At 34.2% G+C, this 18,583-nt stretch overlaps 2 protein-coding genes across 3 annotated transcripts in view; both read left to right on the top strand.

Annotated features, from left to right (window-relative positions):
• Positions 1-7,498, top strand: part of LOC120633603 (SWI/SNF complex subunit SMARCC2) — a 43,642-nt gene extending 36,144 nt beyond the window's left edge. For both annotated transcript variants that reach the window (XM_039903831.1, XM_039903832.1), the window contains exons 18-20: positions 1,449-1,658; positions 2,778-2,880; positions 5,053-7,498. In XM_039903831.1, coding sequence (XP_039759765.1) covers positions 1,449-1,658; positions 2,778-2,880; positions 5,053-5,191 — 452 coding nt within the window. In that variant the 3' untranslated portion in view covers positions 5,192-7,498. The remainder of the gene's footprint in view (positions 1-1,448; positions 1,659-2,777; positions 2,881-5,052) is intronic.
• Positions 7,499-7,527: 29 nt separating this feature from the next.
• LOC120633604 (regucalcin-like) lies at positions 7,528-13,534 on the top strand. The gene is made up of 6 exons (XM_039903833.1): positions 7,528-7,855; positions 8,657-8,813; positions 10,619-10,816; positions 11,167-11,385; positions 11,898-12,013; positions 13,056-13,534. Exons 1-6 carry the CDS (start codon positions 7,763-7,765, stop codon positions 13,284-13,286), a joined length of 1,014 nt encoding a protein of 337 aa, XP_039759767.1. The 5' UTR covers positions 7,528-7,762; the 3' UTR covers positions 13,287-13,534.
• The last annotated feature ends 5,049 nt before the right edge of the window (positions 13,535-18,583 follow it).

Consider the following 18,583-nt stretch of genomic DNA (forward strand, 5'->3'; position numbering starts at 1 on the left):
TTTTGTTGATTTTTTTGGTTGTTTGCTTATGAAGGTTTTTTTATTCTTTAAAATTAATAATTTACGTTTAAAAAATATTATTTATCTTTTTAAATTTAATATTATTTATCATGTGTAAGTAAGTTTTGAGTTCTGTTGGAGGGTCAAGTTACGTAGGCGGCCGGGTGGTCAAAGGGACCAAAGCTACCCTTTCATTTTGTATTAACGAATATTTTGTGGATAATAAAACGATTCATCTCAGTATTGTTATTCAACTGATGACTATCAACATTCGATCATCATCATCATCTCAATTTGATTTTATAGGTTGCCTGATAGAGATAGCTTTTAAGCGATAAGGCCGCCCATATTACCTTTTCTCCTTTATTTGAATTGTGTATTTCTTTTGTAATGCTTGGTTTTTTTTTATTTAAATAATAAATAAATAAATATATTACGACAATACACACACCGCCATCTAGCCCCAAAGTAAGCGTAGCTTGTGTTATGGGTACTAAGATGACTGATGAATAATTTTATAAATAACATACATATATACTTAGAATATACATATAAACACCCAGACACTGAAAAACATTCATGCTCATCACACAAACATTTTCCAGTTGTGGGAATCGAACCCACGGCCTAGGACTCAGAAAGCAGGGTCGCTGCTCACTGCGCCAATCGGCCGTCAAACCGTTATTTGGTGTACAATAAAGTGTATTTGATTTGATTTGATCATCAACCCACTACTGGGCACGGATCTCCTCTCAGCACTGCTAGCATGGGCAGGAGACAATTATATCCCCGGGGAAAGCATACAAATTAATTTCTCCCACAGCTTTATCAACTCTCAGAGCACTGGCGCACAAGTGGAAATAATATCCTATATAAACTTCTATTTCCTGTTCCCGTGCTTTAGCAGTTGGATACGTTTAATCCTTTGCCAGGGGATATAATTTTTATTTATTTTTATTTATTTATTTATTTAGGAAAACCAACCGCTAATACATTTTTTCTTGTCCACGTTTTTACGTGGCGAGCTAAGTGAATGTTCAGCTTATTACAGGTTTTCACAACGTTTACAAATAATTTCAAAATTAATTAATTAATTAATTTTAAAACTTTATATAATGGGAGGGATATAACTTTTGTCTCCTGCCCGTGCTGTGCTAGCCCCGCAGATTGAGAAGTGAGAGAGTGAGTGAGAGTTTAGAATGAGAGGCCGTGGTCACACGCTGGCCAAGGGGGTATTGGTAGACTTCATACGTCCTTGCAAACGTTATGGAGAACTCTCAGGTATGCAGGTTTCCTCACGATGTTTTCCTTCAACGTTTAAAGCAAGTGATATTTAAGTTGCTTAAATTAAAAACCTTCGATACTATAGTAAAATCGGCCAACGTAAAATATAGCTTCATTTATGTTCGCGGGCCAAGTTGATAAATCATAGCTCTATGTTTACCTAGAAGCCACAGCAGCAGTAGACACGAAGCTGCAATCAGCAGCCGCCGCATCGTTAGCGGCAGCGGCAGTCAAAGCCAAGCACTTGGCGGGAGTTGAAGAAAGAAAGATCAAATCACTAGTGGCACTTCTAGTTGAAACGCAGATGAAGAAATTGGAAATCAAGTTGAGGCATTTCGAGGAGTTAGAAGCTACGATGGAAAGAGAGAGAGAAGGTAAGTAATTCTCATTTTTTACAGTTTCTATACAAACTTTTTTTTCCATACAAACTTAAAGGTCAAAAGTCAAAGTCAAAAATATCTTTATTCAAGTAGGCCATTAGATGGTACTTTAGATGCCTACATTACATGAGAAATGTGTGTGGTATCGAGATGATGGCGATAACCATATTCGTAAACTAGACTAAAGCTACGAGGGTTCCAAACCCGTCCTTGTCTTATCACCATCAATTCATTTAAAATTCATTCATATTCATTTAAAATTATTAGAAGAGCAACCTGGTTAGAGCAATAATTCTTTATTATCGATCCTTATACTTATACTATAATAGGACTTTCTATAAGCTAACGTTTAATACAAACTTTGAACTTTTTAAGAGACATCTCTAAGATGTCAATGGGTAGTTCTTTTACTACTTTAATCAAACCCTAAGGATTTTACACAATTAATGGTGGTTTAAAAAAAATATATTCTTAATTATCAACACATTACCAGCCCAGAACGGGTATAAATGGGTAAAGGCAGTAGCTGGCCAAGTGCAGAATAGTAGACTTTCACACATCTATGAGAATTATGGAGAACTCTCAAGCATGCAGTTTCCCCACGATCTTTTCGTTCATCGTAAAAGCAAGACATAATTAAAAAAAAAAAACAAAATTCATTTATTTCAAGTTGGCCTAATATAAGCACTTTTGAAACGGCAAGTCTGTCTGTGTGTAGTGACTCTACCACCGGTTCGGAAGGCAGATACTACCGCCGGCAAGAAACTCAGCAGTTGCTCTTTTCCAATATCAACAATTTACAATTTACATTTTAAAATTCATTTTTCTATCTTGTGAGAGATGAAAGCGGAGCCGGAAGCTTCCAAGCAACCTTGTCATTAAGAAATTCATCAATTGTATAATAACCTCGCTGTAATAAATGTGATTTAACACATTCTTTAAACTTATGCATTGGTAGGTCCAAAATTACCTTAGGAATCATATTATAAAAGCATAGATTCTTTGATTCAAAGCCGAGACGCTGCTTGCACTAATTATCGAACGAACCTTGCACGAACCTTGTTCGTCGTTCAAAACAAAAACTTAGCCTCTCCATATATTTTTTTTTATCAGGTCTGGAGTATCAGCGGCAGCAGTTGATTCAAGAGCGTCAACAGTTCCACTTAGAACAGTTAAAGGCTGCTGAGTTCCGTGCGAGAAATCATGCCATCCAGAGGTAAGTAATGCTATCAACTCTTAATCATATAAAAAGTGGGGTTGCCAGGTCTCAAATTATACACTACTAGCTGTTGCCCGCGACTTGGTCTGCGTTTGGTTTTGTTTTTGATTAATTTAGTTGTAGATCTAAAAAAAATTAAAGTATTCAGTAACACTAAGCCCTAAAAAAGGGGTTTGCTGCTGTCCGCTGAGGAGTTCTGTCCTCTATCCTCAACCACAGTTTGGGTAAAATTAAACACATATTATAACCCCTATAGTACAAAAATAATTATTTAAATCGATTATAATTTGTCGAAGTTATGGTGTAAAATCGTCAAACACTCACCCCCTCTCCCAAAGGGACCGAGCTTAATGACGGGATAAAAAGTATCCTATATTACTTCTAACACTTCCAAGAATATGTGTACAAAGTTTCATGAGGATCGATTAAGTAGTTATTGCGTGAAAGCGTAACAAACAAACTTACATTGACATTTATAATATTAGTAGGGATTAATTTATTTAAAGGTTTCAGATTATTCTTAATATATATAGGCTAATTATTAACTAAAAAATCAAATACGCTATCTTACACCGCACTTTTGAAAATAAATTTGTAGAGCCAACATTCAAATAAAAAATTCAAAAATGTTTTATTCATGTAGACCTTATCACAGGCACCTATGAAGCGTTCATACATTTAACATGTTACACTTATGTTAGTGATGGTGATAACTACATTCGTTAACTTAATACTAAATAAATAAATAAATATACTACGACAATACACACATCGCCATCTTACCCCAAAGTAAGCGTAGCTTGTGTTATGGGTACTAAGATGACTGATGAATATTTTGTATTTTATACATAAATACTTAAAAAATACATATAAACACCCAGACACTTCATTTTCATCACACAAACATTTTTCAGTAGTGGGAATCGAACCCACGGCCTTGGACTCAGAAAGCAGGGTCGCTGCAAACTGCGCCAATCGGCCGTCAAACTAAGGCTATAATATATACATCCCCTGATATGATTAAAGTGTCTACCTGTTAAAGTACGGGATACATGGAATAGTAGAAGTTTACCCCCGTTTATATATTATTTAGATACAAGGCAAGGCAAGGGTCTCAACCTGTTTATCTATTTATTTGTATTTATAATCACAATTTAAATTTATTCTCTTAGGATTCTAATTAATGTTAGAAAAAATAAATATGCTCCACAATAAATATGTATGTTTTCGATCTCATGCATGTAAGAGTACTGAGTGACTATTACAAAGGAGAGAGGGACTTAAAGCATTGACCCACCATGCTTCCCCAATGGGAGTTAGCGGGCGCGAAATTTACATAACTTTGTTATTTATTTATTTATTTTATTTTATTTATTTATTTGGTATCTATGACCCATCACTACGCACTGCACTATAACATAAATAGAATAATTAAAAACTAAACTAAACTTACATTAAATATGCAATATAAAAAGAAATTACAAATTAAAATTTCTGCGTCCAGGCCAGTCCGTCCAGTTTAATATACAACTTGTAAATTGGAGACTCGTATCGATTTATTAGTGCTTTCCGCAACAAATTTTTAATTTTTATTATCAAACCTCCCCATCCTTCGAAATATGCTCTCTACAAACATTTCATTCCGATGCCGAAGTGACTTCAGCACGGCTAGCATGAGCCGAAGGCAATTATCTCCCCGGGGAAAGGATATAAATGTATCTTCTCCCACAGCTTTATCAACTCTCAGAGCACTGGCGCACAAATGGAAATACTTTCCAAATAATCTATATATATTAAAGAAAGTTGTGTTAGTTACACCATTTATAACTCAAGAACGGCTAGACCAATTTTTATGATATTTGATTTTTTGGATTCCTCTTAGACCGGAATAGGATAATAAGTATTAAAATATAACATTCTTAAAAAAAAAAACGGGACGAAGTTCGCCGGGACAGCTAGTATATGCATAAAATATAAACGGGGGTAAACTTCTAGTTTTTTTAGCAGCTTTAGCAGTCGGACACGTTAATTATATCCCTTGTAAGGGGGTTAAATCGGGGGTTATAATTTTTGTCTCCTGCCTATACTAGTCGCGCCGCAACTGGACACAAATAGGCTGAGGGTGATAAAGCTGTTCGTTGTACAAATTGCTTCTCTTTTCGCATATAGGTTACAGGCGGAGACTGGTGTGAGTGTACCAGGCCCCACAGCAGCGGGTGCGGGGACTGCGACGACGGTAGCGGGGCCCGTGGGGGAAGCCCCGCCCCCAGACGCCCCACCACAGGTCGTTCCGCCTCACCACGCTTAGACGATTACAAACAAGCATTCTTAATACACCGTTTCAAACAATCAACACGTTTTCCACACACAATTGCAAAACTTCGATCAATAATATACTAGATACTCTGTCGTTAAAAAGTTTCCGTACAAAATAATTGGTCAAATATTTTTAATAGTTAATGTAGCATTTGAGTATGCAGACCACTTACTAGATTTTGTAGCATCAATGGACGCGAGCTAACTTGTTAGGGGTATGCCACAACAATCAATTATCACCCAAAAATAGTTAACCTATTTTCAAGACTCGAATTAGCCAACATTTTTAAGAAATATGTCGGCAAATTATGACGATTTTCTATCGCAGCCTTATAAATACCATACTAAAAAAATAATCGCGATAAATATAAATGGTCCCAAATTTTGATAAGTTTGCTTGCAAAAAGGCTTCAATTTGTGTTCCTACCATCCTAAAACTGTAAAATACGCAATCTTATTATATATTAAATCAATATCAATCTTATTTGGACTAAATAAAACATAATTCAACATTCTTAATATACATAAAAGTATAAACAGAAAACTCTGTCTGTTAGTTTTGTATGTGAACTGTATATCTAGAACATTATTGATCGAAGCGTGTAGAACTCATGTTTTCTTTTTTATACTAGAGTAATCAGTGTTGAACAATTTCGTTCGCATGTTAACAAGTTTATGCATTTACCGATAGCACGAATAATTAACTTTATCGCGAATAACACTTCTAGATGTACTTGCGTACTTTTACGATGGCAATGAGCTCTTAATACTGTGACTGTATTTAATTGACATAAAAAGAGTAGTGGCGTGTACTTTTTAAAGGCAGAAAATCACCATAAACCGACCGCTACAATATTGTGTTTCTGAAATCGGCTGGTTGGTCATCTAAAACATATAGACAATCCAACAAATTTGTACCTACACAGGATAAAAAAAAATTAAATTTGGCGTAACATATATTAACAAACTTTAAATTAACATACTGATTTCAAATATTCATCATTCCTTAATAGGGCATATAATTTTTTTTTTCGTTATCGCAAAGTAACCCAAAGTCAAAGTTACGTCGTCACCACTCAGGAACATTCTTCTTTCAACGGCCAAACTTAACCTACCCTAATTGGAATAAAATATTTTTGCGTAATAAAATACTTGTCCTATCCGCGACTTTGCCCGTTTATACTATTCGTACACCAATTCTATCAATGCGAAATTTTCTTAGTAAAAGGAGAACCAACAAACGGTTTTTCCGGATAAAAAGTATTCTGTTCGCTATTCAAATAACAACATTAAATTGTCTGTCTTTATCATATATTGTGATAAAATATGTTTATTACCTTATTAAAATACCATTAGAGTAATTTGAGTTCTTGAGAATATTTGTCATCAAAATATCCTGTTCTATTTTTCCGAGAACATTTTGTTGGTGGGTATTTGATATGTTTAACCCAGCGCCAATGACGCTGGGTAAATATTGACTAAGGAAAGCATAAAGCGGGTGTATATTTTTTTACGTTAACCTAACGATTTCGTAGCTGGAGATTTGCCAATGGGACTGTCCCTTTGGCAAAATCACTCCAATAAACCGTATAACGCGGCCTATACGGTCCGTCAAGAAATAAAACATTAATGACTCACGGTCAGTTTGTGGCGACATATTTTTATAATACTGTTTTCTTTCGTTTATTGCTGTTGGTCGTTTCTGTAACCGTATAGAGTTTTTATGTACATCTGTAAACATAAAAGCCCCACACGGGTAATAATAATACAACACTCACGAAAAGGCGATATTTACTCAAAACGTTTAGTCGTTAAACGAACATTTACAAACTCGAAGTTAATTTTAACATGTATTATTGAGAAAACCAATCAAAGTTTTGTGTATCGAATATATCGCTATTATCTTTAGTTTTTTTTTTTTTATTTAATATATAAGAACTTATGGAAAAAACTAAGACAAATATTTTTATTTTGTAATAATTTGTTAACATTAGCGGGGTCATAATGACCCGGTGTCATCGCCCGCGTATTTATTTACATGTCATGTGCGCCGGGTTAAATTATGATATAAAAGTATCGTGTTTCACAACATCTTATGATAAACGTCACTAATTATTCATATATCCATGTTTTTGTTTTCGTAGAAATACAAAATTACCCTTTAAAATTATTTATGAATTTATACTGATGATGTAACTATAAGGATAAATACCTGTTAAGTATAGTTTTAATTAAGTTAATCTAGCGTAGGATTTACCGGTACGTCATATTTTATGGAATAAAAGGTATGGAACCCGAATGTGTGTTTTATTCAAAGTCTTGATTTCGCGTTAGCATTCATACGATTTACAGCTGTTGCTATTGGCAAAAATAAATCAATTGATTTGCACTTATTCGTTGGTCACAAGTTTAAAAGTTTTCAGGTGGAATAGCGGGCGAATTTTTTTTTTCATGTCTGAATTAAAACAAAGGCAATTGTTCACGATCGGTTGCAAGAATAATCTGCGATTTCGCACTGAAAAGTTGACGAATATTAATTTTGTTTGTTTGTGAAAATCTAATTATGTTCGGATCACAGTCGAAGCTGTTTGTATTAACTTGTTGCATTAGTGTTGTGCTAACGAAAAAGCCCGTGCAACGGTTTAAAATTTCTATGGTAAGATATTATAATATAGATTTACAGTATTAGCTATTAGCAATAGTTCACGGTAGATTATTATTCAATAAATTTTATTCTGATCACGTTGTCACAGCTTAATGAAAAGATTCAATTTCATGCTATGGCACTAGGACTTTGTAAATACAAATTTATATACACGTGGCGAAAATAAGTAATAATGTATAGTATTTTAAGTGTGTTTTTAGTTGGTTTGCCTCAAAGTAAGACCTATTATTATTATTTTAGGAAATACTATATCTAACTCATGTAACTCAAGTGTTCAGGAGAAGTTACTTTTGCAATAATTAAAACTAATTCTGTGGATATAATACGTTGTTTCGACAAACACGTATATCGGTAACATAACTCTCTTAAGCTTACAATTAAGCAGCATCGAACATTTATTCGAATTACAATATTTAAAAGAACTTAAAAACCTTTGTAGGTATTTTATAAGTTGGTGTGCAATAATTTTATTTATTCAGTTAAATAATTCCCATTTTTTTAACGGAAAACAAAACATTCTGTTTGTTTTCAATCTTTCTTCATTTTTTTTCTTAGGATGGCGATCAAATTAGCTATGCTGTGATAATGCCATAATTTTCTTATAAAATAAAAAATAGAAACAGTACACTAATTTCAACGTCCAAACGGTATTACCGTCCAGTTCTATAGTGTCGTAGCTTTGTATTGTGCAAAGGACTATCTAGTTGCCGGTTGAATCTGCTCTTTTGTATCGCTTTTTATAATTCCCATGTGACAACATTAGGCAATACATTAAGCGAGAAATGTTATTAGGTATCATCAGGTAACACAAATAAGCCAGCTCTGTTCACACACGGCGAAAGCCCGGTGTGGGATACAGAAACGCAGTCCTTGTACTTCACGGACGTGCATCTACAGAATATACACAGGCTCGATTACAATACGGGAAAAATATATACCAAGCATATTGGTAAGTAGGAATATGTTTTTTTTTCCATCAGTGTTCTCCTGTTTATCTCTAAAACTAAACTAAATGATATGTCTAGGAAAAGTGCTAGCTTTTTCCATTTTATTTGTGTACAGCAGAATTTACACTGTTATCTTTATCAGCGAAATACAATTCATCATTCATCAATTTCTTAAATGTTAAAATTTATTGTTAGTCTAAAATATTTTATTTTATTAATAAACCAACGAAAAATATATTTTTCTAGGGAAATAATAATTACAAACTAAAATGAATTTTACAATAAAAATAAGCAGTCTAACTGTTCACTTATGGGCATGGTACTTAAAATGCTGGGCTAAGTCTAGCAATTCACAGGGGCAATAGCGCCCCTGTGAATTGCTAGACTTAGCCGTTGGGCTAAATAAGCGCCAGCTCTTGAGAAACCAGACGTAAGGAACAATTTATGGGACACATGTTAATAAAATTTTTCGTGTCCGAAAACTTTGGGCACAGAGTCTCAAACGCTTAGTTCAGAGGATTTTTTATTAATATCACTAAATTAATAAAAATTTAAATACATGATTGATGAATACAAATCTCTTTTTATGTTATTTAGTTGTTTTTTTCTATTTTCTTAAGCAAACTTTGCACTAAAAAAGAATTAAACGATTTGTTGTATAACGTTGATTTAATATATAAGTATTACTAGTATTAATTAAAAGCTCATTGGTAAACAATATGAAAAGTTAAAAAATAGTGTTAATGATGGCTTCGATATATGGTTGCTAACTATATGGGCCTGATAAGAAAGCTGGGATTTAATGAACAGCAGAGGGCTCTGAACAGTGTATCAGAAAGCGCTGGCGAGTTAGAACGAGTTGCTTCGCTAAACTAGAACAGAGTGGGTTTATTTAATATAGAAATAGACTAGGATTCTGAAAGAAATTTACATAGGTCTTCTCATTTTAGAAAGAGGAACCATTTGAGAATTTTTCTATGCTTGGGGTAATTTTCTATAGCAGAAAGATCGGAGAAATATTCAGCTACAAGAAAGAATCGTGGATCGGCCCAAGTCTCACCCTCGCTCAAACCCCGATCCGCTGCAGTAGTTGACATGGCCCTATAGTTTTATGTTTACGTTGTTCAATTTTTCTATTATGGGATATACTTATATAAAATTATGTGGACGATAAAAAAGCTTGGGTGTGAATTATTGCTCTAACCAGGTTGCTCTCTTGATAATTTTAAGTAAATATGTGAGATGGTGAACACTCTGCTAAGTTTGTTGTGGCTGCTTAGATCAGGGCGCCCTCGTAGCTTTAGTTTTAAGAATCATCATCATCATCATCATCATCTCAACCAATTGACGTCCACTGCTGGACATAGGTCTTTTGTAGGGAGTTCCACAATACACGGTCCTGGGCCGCTTGCCTCCAACGGCTCCCAGCTACTCGCCTGATGTCATCTGTCCACCTCGTTTGGGGCCGACCTACGCTGCGTTTACCGGTGCGGGGTCGCCATTCCAGCACCTTAAGACCCCAACGTCCATCGGTTCTCCGAGCTATGTGCCCCGCCCATTGCCACTTCAGCTTCGCAACTCGCTGAGCTATGTCGGTAACTCTAGTTCTTCTACGGATCTCCTCATTTCTGATTTGATCACGTAGAGATACTCCTCGTTTTAAGAATATGGTCTAACAAATCACTACCATGTAGGTACACAGTTTTAATGTACGCATTAAAAGTGCCATCTATGGGCCTTCTTGAATAAAGACATTTTTGTTTTTGGCTATTTCGGTTTGTGAAGTATGACCACAAATATTTTCAAGGTTACGGTCAAGTGAACCTGGTTTCACTTGTGGGGGGTTCGAAGCGCTTCCTAATAGCAGTCCGTTCTGCGCTGTACCTGCTAGACTGGGACTTGCCGGGAGACGCGGGGTTGCGACTGCTCACCACAGTGGAGCATGGTTTACCGGATAACGTCATTAACGAGGGCAAGGCGGACGCTGAAGGAAGGTTTTGGTTCGGTAAGTTTTTTTTTATTCGACTACAACTTAACCCTTGATTAAAGAGCAATCTGCTGAGTTTCTTGCTAGCTTTTCTCTGTGGAATCTGCCTTCCGAAACGGTGGTAGAGTCTTTACAAACAGAGACTTGACGTTTCAAAAGTGCTCATAACTTGGCCTGCTTGAAATAAATTAATTTTAAAGTTTGAATTCTGAATTTTGCGTGAAAGTCAACTCCGTGTATGAAATCGAGAGAGATCGAGAGAGCGCCATCTAGTTGCAATACTGTTTCTCAGAATTTCACGTAACGTAAATGTAATAAATTCAAATTATATGAATGATATAATAGTTACCTGTTTTTAAAAACTCAAGGTACAAAGGGACTTCAAACGGGAGATGACGTTCTACCAGATAAGGCAGCGTTCTACAGCATTAGTCAAGAAGGATTCAGAAATCCTCGAGTACATTTGCGACCGGTAACGATTTCCAATGGCCTGACATGGTCACTCAACAACAGCGTTTTATATTACATCGACTCATCAACGCAGAAGATTGAGGCTTTCGACTTTGATCAGGAAAATGGAGAACTGAGTAAGTAGATCTGATAATCACCAGGTATATGGCTTAGCAGCAAAGCCGATCTTGACCAAATTTTGTATACAACGTGTATATGTAAACCAAAATATTACTTCATCAACCACTGCAATTGTTCTTACTAAAGGTAATCTGATACAGCGTAACATCACATGCAAAATTATAATCGAGTGCCTCCTGCCACTTTATTGGATAAGCGTCGCGTAGCGTAGGTACTATTCACGTGTTGGTCTTTTATCTTCAATATTGTTTACAACAACCCTAAACACACACGAACGATTTCAAAACAATGTTTTGAATTCGTTCGTATGTAAAAATATAAAATTATGCACCCTTTAACAGTATTTTGTAATTCGGTTACACGTTGTATATATAGATATCCTGGAAATGGAAATTGCATTATTTTAATCCTGAGAAAATAAACAAAACCAACGGAGTCGAAATTCCGGCAACAGCTAGTCATAAATTAAACTTTCATTAATAAAACAGATTCTATGACTCTTTACTAGGCGGGAGAAGGACCATTCTAGATGTATCGACGTACGGATATGAAGATGCGATACCTGATGGCATGACCATAGACAGCGAAGGACATCTGTGGGTGGCACTTATGTTTGGCGGCTCGGTAAGTTACCCTTATACAGTAATAAACGAAATTTTATCCAACGGGTTGGGGGATAAGGCCAGGCGTGCACTTGGTACATGTATTTGGTTTTTGACGTGACAACGTCTTATAATTCGATAGAGCCGGCTGAACGCACGAAAAAACATGACGTGTGCGGCGTTACCTCGTTATAGGCCTCGTTCGATACAGTCCGTTCGTCCGCGTTCCATTCAAGGCTTGAAGTGCAAGCGAGAGCGCGGAACGAGCGACAAAGAGGCACAGTCGGCCTCCGCGTTCGACATCTGTCTCTCTTCTACTTGATTGAGCGATGCGTCCGCGTGGACAGCTTCTATACAATAATACATTTACATGTTTTCGGCAAGGATGAAGTGCAGTGAAAAGTGAATGTGGTGTCAATTGTTTATAGCAACGATAATATCTATCAAACAAATAAAATTAAAATTTTCTTTTGAAAAATGCAACCATTCCATCAGTATTTTCTTACGACGTTGTCACGTTCAACTATCGTCTGTAAGCCGACTTTACAGACAACCAATTTTTTTAATGAATCGTTATCATAGTTTTACATCACACAACTAGCGCCTTTTGTGTGCTGTAAAACTAATTCGTTGGCCAAGGTAACTGCCCGCTCTAGGATCACCGGTAGACTCGATAACCCTTTTCGATAATTCTTTGAGGACTCTTGCCTCCGGACCCCACGGTCCCAAAGTCTCTACTCCATTATGTTATTTTAAATTTACAATAATCCTGTGCAAAATTATTTGTGGTATTATATTAGATACGGTAATTTAGGAATTTTCATATCTTATCTTATTCTTCTAATATCTAATTTTTGGTTTATTCTAATTCAAAATTGTTCTCTTATTTTAGTAATGTTAAGTATCTTTGCGGAAAATGCATGCTGTGTTTACGTTTAAATTATTTTACATACACTGTGCATGCTCGAAAATTTAATATATATCACAAAGTTTATGTAAGAATCGCTAGTCAAGCTTACTAAATAAATATTATTTTTGAAGAAGATTTCACGCTGTCTTTACAGATTTTACACATAGATCCAGACAAGAGGGAAATCGTAAACGGCTACAAACTCCCGGTTTCCCGGACGACGTCTCTTTGCTGGGGCGGTCCTAAACTTGACGAGCTCTTCGTCACCACCTCCAAGTACAGGATGAACGAGCCGCTGGCTGGAGCTATATTTACCATACGAGGCACTGGCAGTTACGGCGTACCTAGTAACTCGTTCAGATTCGATAATGCTGATAACTATTGATGTAAGCAATTCGAAAAAATACTAAGTGCGACTTGGGCTAACATAGATGGTTCCGTACCTAGTTACAATGTGAAACACTACAAAGTATTTATGTTATTAAGATCGAGCAAACATTAAAAAAAAGTAATTGTTGTCAAAAAACTAGAAATCACGCCGAATTTAAAAAAAACAAACTAATTTCTACCTCTTAGTTTAGTTTATTTATAAAAGCATGATTTTAAGTTTTTCTTAAACTACACTTCACTTATTAGAGCAAAATAAATCTGGTACCCATTCACCATCAAATTTGTTAATATTAGGGAAATCGCCTAAAGATAATGGTTGGAAATAAAAATTAACATCATTCCTGCCTTTTCTACTATAGATGAAAATTATATAATTAACAAATATCTTGTTTTGTAAATTGAAAAATGATATAATTTTATCAAATTAGTGTAATTACATCGGTCAAGCAGATCGTTTGAAATGGGTCAAAATCAAGTCTAAAGGAGTCGGTTACAAACATACAGGTAAAGTTAATATAAAGCGTGTAAAAAGAAACGAGTTTGTATCGGGATCCTACTTTTAAAGTTTTATTTATAACTAGCCATTCAACTTCCATTCATCCATTGAACCATTCAACTTCGTTGCACTAAATCGGTTATTACCGGAAAACACGAATAAAATTACATTTTCTAAAAATGAATCCTAGCTAGATGGATTTATTGCCCCGGAAACCCCCTGTATACTAAAATTCATGAAAATCGTTGCATGATAGTCGCTCCAGACTTGACAGATTGATCGTCAATTAAGTGTAGTGACTCGTTTGATAATCCTTCTGTCTGTCTGTCTTTCTGGGCGCAGCCTTTATTTGGTCCGTCCGTCCCATCGCTGACTTTCCACTTACTCTGGTCACCTCCACTTTCTCCCTTAACTAGAAGCCGTTCAGCGGGCACGTCTTTACGCCTAGACACGTGTCCAAATAAACCGAGGACACTTGCTTGGGCTGTGGAAGTCTTTCAGCTCATCATCAGAGGAAATTAGCCGGAAAAAGACCACCTGCATAAGTTAAGCATAATGGTAGTAAATTTATAAATTTATAGTTTTATGAAAAATAAATACTTTGAAGAGTGTCATCATTATAACACCTTACATTTATCTATTATTGCTGTACATATATCTATTTATGGATTTTAAAACCTTACTATATTGTACTTGAATGTTAAACCTTGTAACAAAAATTAATATACCTAAGGTATGTGCAGATTTTTAGTAGAAAATAAAAAATATAAATGAAAATATTATTTTGTTGATCAGAAATAATTTATTATAGAACATGAGCTTACACGATTACTTTAACAAGAAAAATTGTGCTAATCCTGTTGTTCAGACAACAAGTAATACAGTCCTTTCTTATCCTTTTTCCCATGTGTGATGTGTCCTTTTGAAAAGGACGGCACTACTATGTGTCAATTCAGTTAACCACAGGTTTTTATACAGCTGAATTAGCACGATTGTACAACATTTTAGACTCCATCAAAGATTTTATAACAAAAACACTTCACAACAGCGAAAGATGACTAGTAAAATTTTGTGAACAATAATCACGATAACATTTGAATATTAACGTAAAATAGATAAATATTTTAATATAAGATTCACATAGAGAAGTATTGCGTATTAAAAATTTATAGGAAATTCGAACGAGTGGCCGACTAAGTCTCGCAAAACACAAACTCAGATAAAATATTTGACTGTCTATTCCATCGTTTATTAGACTTCGGAGACTTCAAAATACGTATAGAAACATTTATTTTTATTATGTAACGCCAACATTTTGATTGAACGGAGTAGTTCGTATTTGTATGTTCGTACTTTATATATTTTTTTATAATTAATTAAATTCTTGATTGGATTTTGTTTTAATTTTTATAACAAAATACAACAACTACAAATTGTTAAATTCACAGGATGGAAGGCTCAATTGTTTATTTTTTTCACGAGCTTAGTCCGCTACCGTTAAGAACGTCTCCACGCTATCTGGTGCGGTACCGATGATAACTTGGCTACTTTAAGCCGAATAAAAATATTTGTGAAAGTTTTGTCTAATATAAACGCGACTTTCTTTCTAAAGCAAGTAAGCACTGAATGTTTGCAATAAATTAATATTCAAGAGAAATCTAACTCTAGCAGTTCGCTACGCATCGGTTTTAATTAATGAAAACAAAAATGCAATTTAAGTAGAGCGTTAAGGTAGAAAATACGATTTGCCAGCCTTATTTCTATATACCGATTTTAGGTACACAAAACAAGATTATTTTCATTTGTTTCAATATAATATTGCTTACATCATGACAACGTCATGACACTGTCATAATGCGAAAAAAATGGCTGCGTAAAACAAAAGCTAATCCGTTTACTCCAATCAACTCAAGGTTGGTCGTTTTACCTTAAGAATTTGTTTTCCTTTATTCTATAGAATGCAAACAACAATTGGAAATATTACGATGTCATTACGGATAATTTGAATTTCGGTATTTATTCGATTCGGTATTTACAACAGACGTAAACTACAAAGTTCACCGTGTGCAAACTGTCCCAAGTCAGATAGCGTGGAAATATTTAAAGATTTTTCTAAAGTTAAGTATATCAACTAGACATATATAAGATATAAAATCCCAAACAACATCCATCAATACACAATCAATTCACAATTAATTAATATTAGGCACATGATACCCTTACACAACTAAAAATTTAATAGGTGCGTCCGGACTCCGCGTTTCGTAGATTCGGAGAGATTTTATTATATCTTGCAAGAGTTTCTCATCTTTTTGTCTGCGTGCCGTGTTCACTAACATCTGTTTGGCAGCCTAGAATCAAAACTATTACATACTAACCGAATGCCGACGAGATGAGATAATCAATGAATTTGTTTAAATTGACATTATTTGTATGAGAGGGTAAAGGATATAATGTATCCTTTTTCTCTCGCACACAAATAGCAACAAAATTAGTTTACAAATATCTCGCAAAACATTTACCTTCATTTAGTATGTTTAGTAGAGTAAACTAGATAAATAGTATGCGTACATCTCTGTCACTCAAGTCACATACGCTTTACTAGTAAAACAGACCTACATTAGCGGCGAGTGTCCGCTTTGTGACTTGATTTATAACCGAATCTATGCTATCAAATTAAGAGCTTTTATTCGGTTCAGTCTGGACGCGACCCCATTATTACATTTTAATTAATAACTTTAAATCTGATAAACTAACATAGGACATGTATATTTAAAAAATAACTAATTAAATAAAGCTTATCTACGTATCTTTTTGATACTTACACCTACATTCGCGACTTTTTCTACTACAAATCCCAATAAAATAGACCATTTATAGTTCCCCAACTATTAACGGAGCATTATACATTAAATAAAATTCCAGTTTATATTTTAAATTAGTCACCAAACAACAAAGACAGTATCACAATGCTTCATGGACCTAAACTATAATAAATAATTAATAAACGGTGGTTAAGTACTATATGCTTAAACTCTACTAATACCCATCCATGACCTATAAGAATTAAGAATACAACAACTAAATATCTCTGGGTCAGATAACTTGTAATATTGTAACAGTCATTTTAATTAAACCTAAGCGCACGGCGATTGTCTCGAGGCTTTTCACGGACAATTATTATATGATAAAAATAGCCAGAACGCCACCTATTGAATATACAACAGTTATTTTCGATTGTTCGACTGTTGTTTTGGGCATTTCCTATTTTTTTTTCAACCTGCCCACGGCTAACTAAACTAAAAAAATCTGTATACAAATTGATGCAGCCGTTTTCGAGTGACAAGGCACGCACGTCCATGATTTGTTTATGCATGTATATATTATATATAAGAAAGATGTTTAGATAGATATAGATAGAAAATGCTCACCAAACTAAATTTATTTATTTTTGAGGGGTACTGTAAAAACTTGCTTTGAGATATCGTCTTTATTACATTAAGTCCTGCAATCGCTACCGATAACTGAAAATCGCAGACAGTTGTTTTGTCTGCAAAGTTTGAAATTATTACACCCCACGTGCGTAATTGTAACTAAATACATTATATAAATTATATTACATTTTTAAAATTTAACACTTAAATCATATACGTTACAAGACATTTTTCTGCTATTAAATATTTTTGCGAATTTGAAAATATAAATTTTAATAAAATAAATGTAACCGAATTACTAGACATCATATAAAACGTATGTGACTAATTTATTTTTTAATAATAACAAGCCAACAATTTTGAAAAAATTAAAATCCTACGATTGAGTTAAAAGTTATATGAAACGTTATAGTATTACTGAAAAGATAGAGCATTGCCATATCACAGGCTCCCCATAATATCATTTAGCCCCATTTTTATCGATGCGTGCTTTTTACCAATTTAGTGCGTGTTTTTTTTAATGTTTTCGCGAATGACCTTGAATAATATAAATCAACATTTCTATAAGAGACACTATTTTTATTCTTATCATATAATTTACATAAATTCATTGCAAAGATTAAACTGAACAGAAATTAAAAACCTAAGCATACACATTAACTTAACATTGTTATCTATTTTTATATTAAACCTTTAGATTGATTTAAAACTATTATGTATAATTTTTTGCAAAAATGTATTCAAAATACAAAAGATCTAAATCTAAGAGCAACTCAGAGGTTTCGAGTTCTGAATTATGTTAGATAAAGCTACTGTATTCGAGAAAAACCAGTACAAAACGCGTAAAATCAACGAACTTGCGGTATAAGAAATTCTTTGGTTTCTATTAAATAGACAACAAAATACTTTGGTACAATATAATATATTTTAATATTTTAAAGGACTTTGAATCTATTAATTTGATATTAAAATCGTAACTCAATACAAAATTCCATAATATACACTTACAAAAACTTCAGCGTCACAAATGATTCAGGGTCAAGGTGTCATAACGTCGTAAAAATACACACTCTTAACATATTGTGTTTCCAATTCTTGTTTGAAGCGGTGGCAAAAAAAAGAAAATGGCTATAATCTTGAAATCTGCTTGTAAAACCATCAAAACTACGTCTTGTTAAAACAAATTTCGATTTCTATGTTGATTCGAGTATATAATTTATTAAATCATTCCATGTATATTAAAAATCAGGGAAAATCACGTGGTAGTAATATCAAATAACATCTAATGTTGCTACATTTTTGAGGTTATATGGTTTAAAAAAAATTAATCTGTACCGTTTTGAATTGAGTTTGGTTTGAATA

Source organism: Pararge aegeria, chromosome 22 (assembly GCF_905163445.1).
Source record: "Pararge aegeria chromosome 22, ilParAegt1.1, whole genome shotgun sequence".
Lineage (NCBI taxonomy): Eukaryota > Metazoa > Arthropoda > Insecta > Lepidoptera > Nymphalidae > Pararge > Pararge aegeria.

What these genes read in the sequence shown, in the direction of transcription:
- LOC120633604 (XM_039903833.1), top strand. Translation starts at nt 7,763, where the DNA reads ATGTTCGGATCACAGTCGAAGCTGTTTGTATTAACTTGTTGCATTAGT. An exon ending in AATATATACCAAGCATATTG is followed by an intron (nt 8,814 to 10,618) that starts GTAAGTAGGAAT and finishes AATATTTTCAAG; the next exon opens with GTTACGGTCAAGTGAACCTG. An exon ending in TCAGGAAAATGGAGAACTGA is followed by an intron (nt 11,386 to 11,897) that starts GTAAGTAGATCT and finishes ACTCTTTACTAG; the next exon opens with GCGGGAGAAGGACCATTCTA.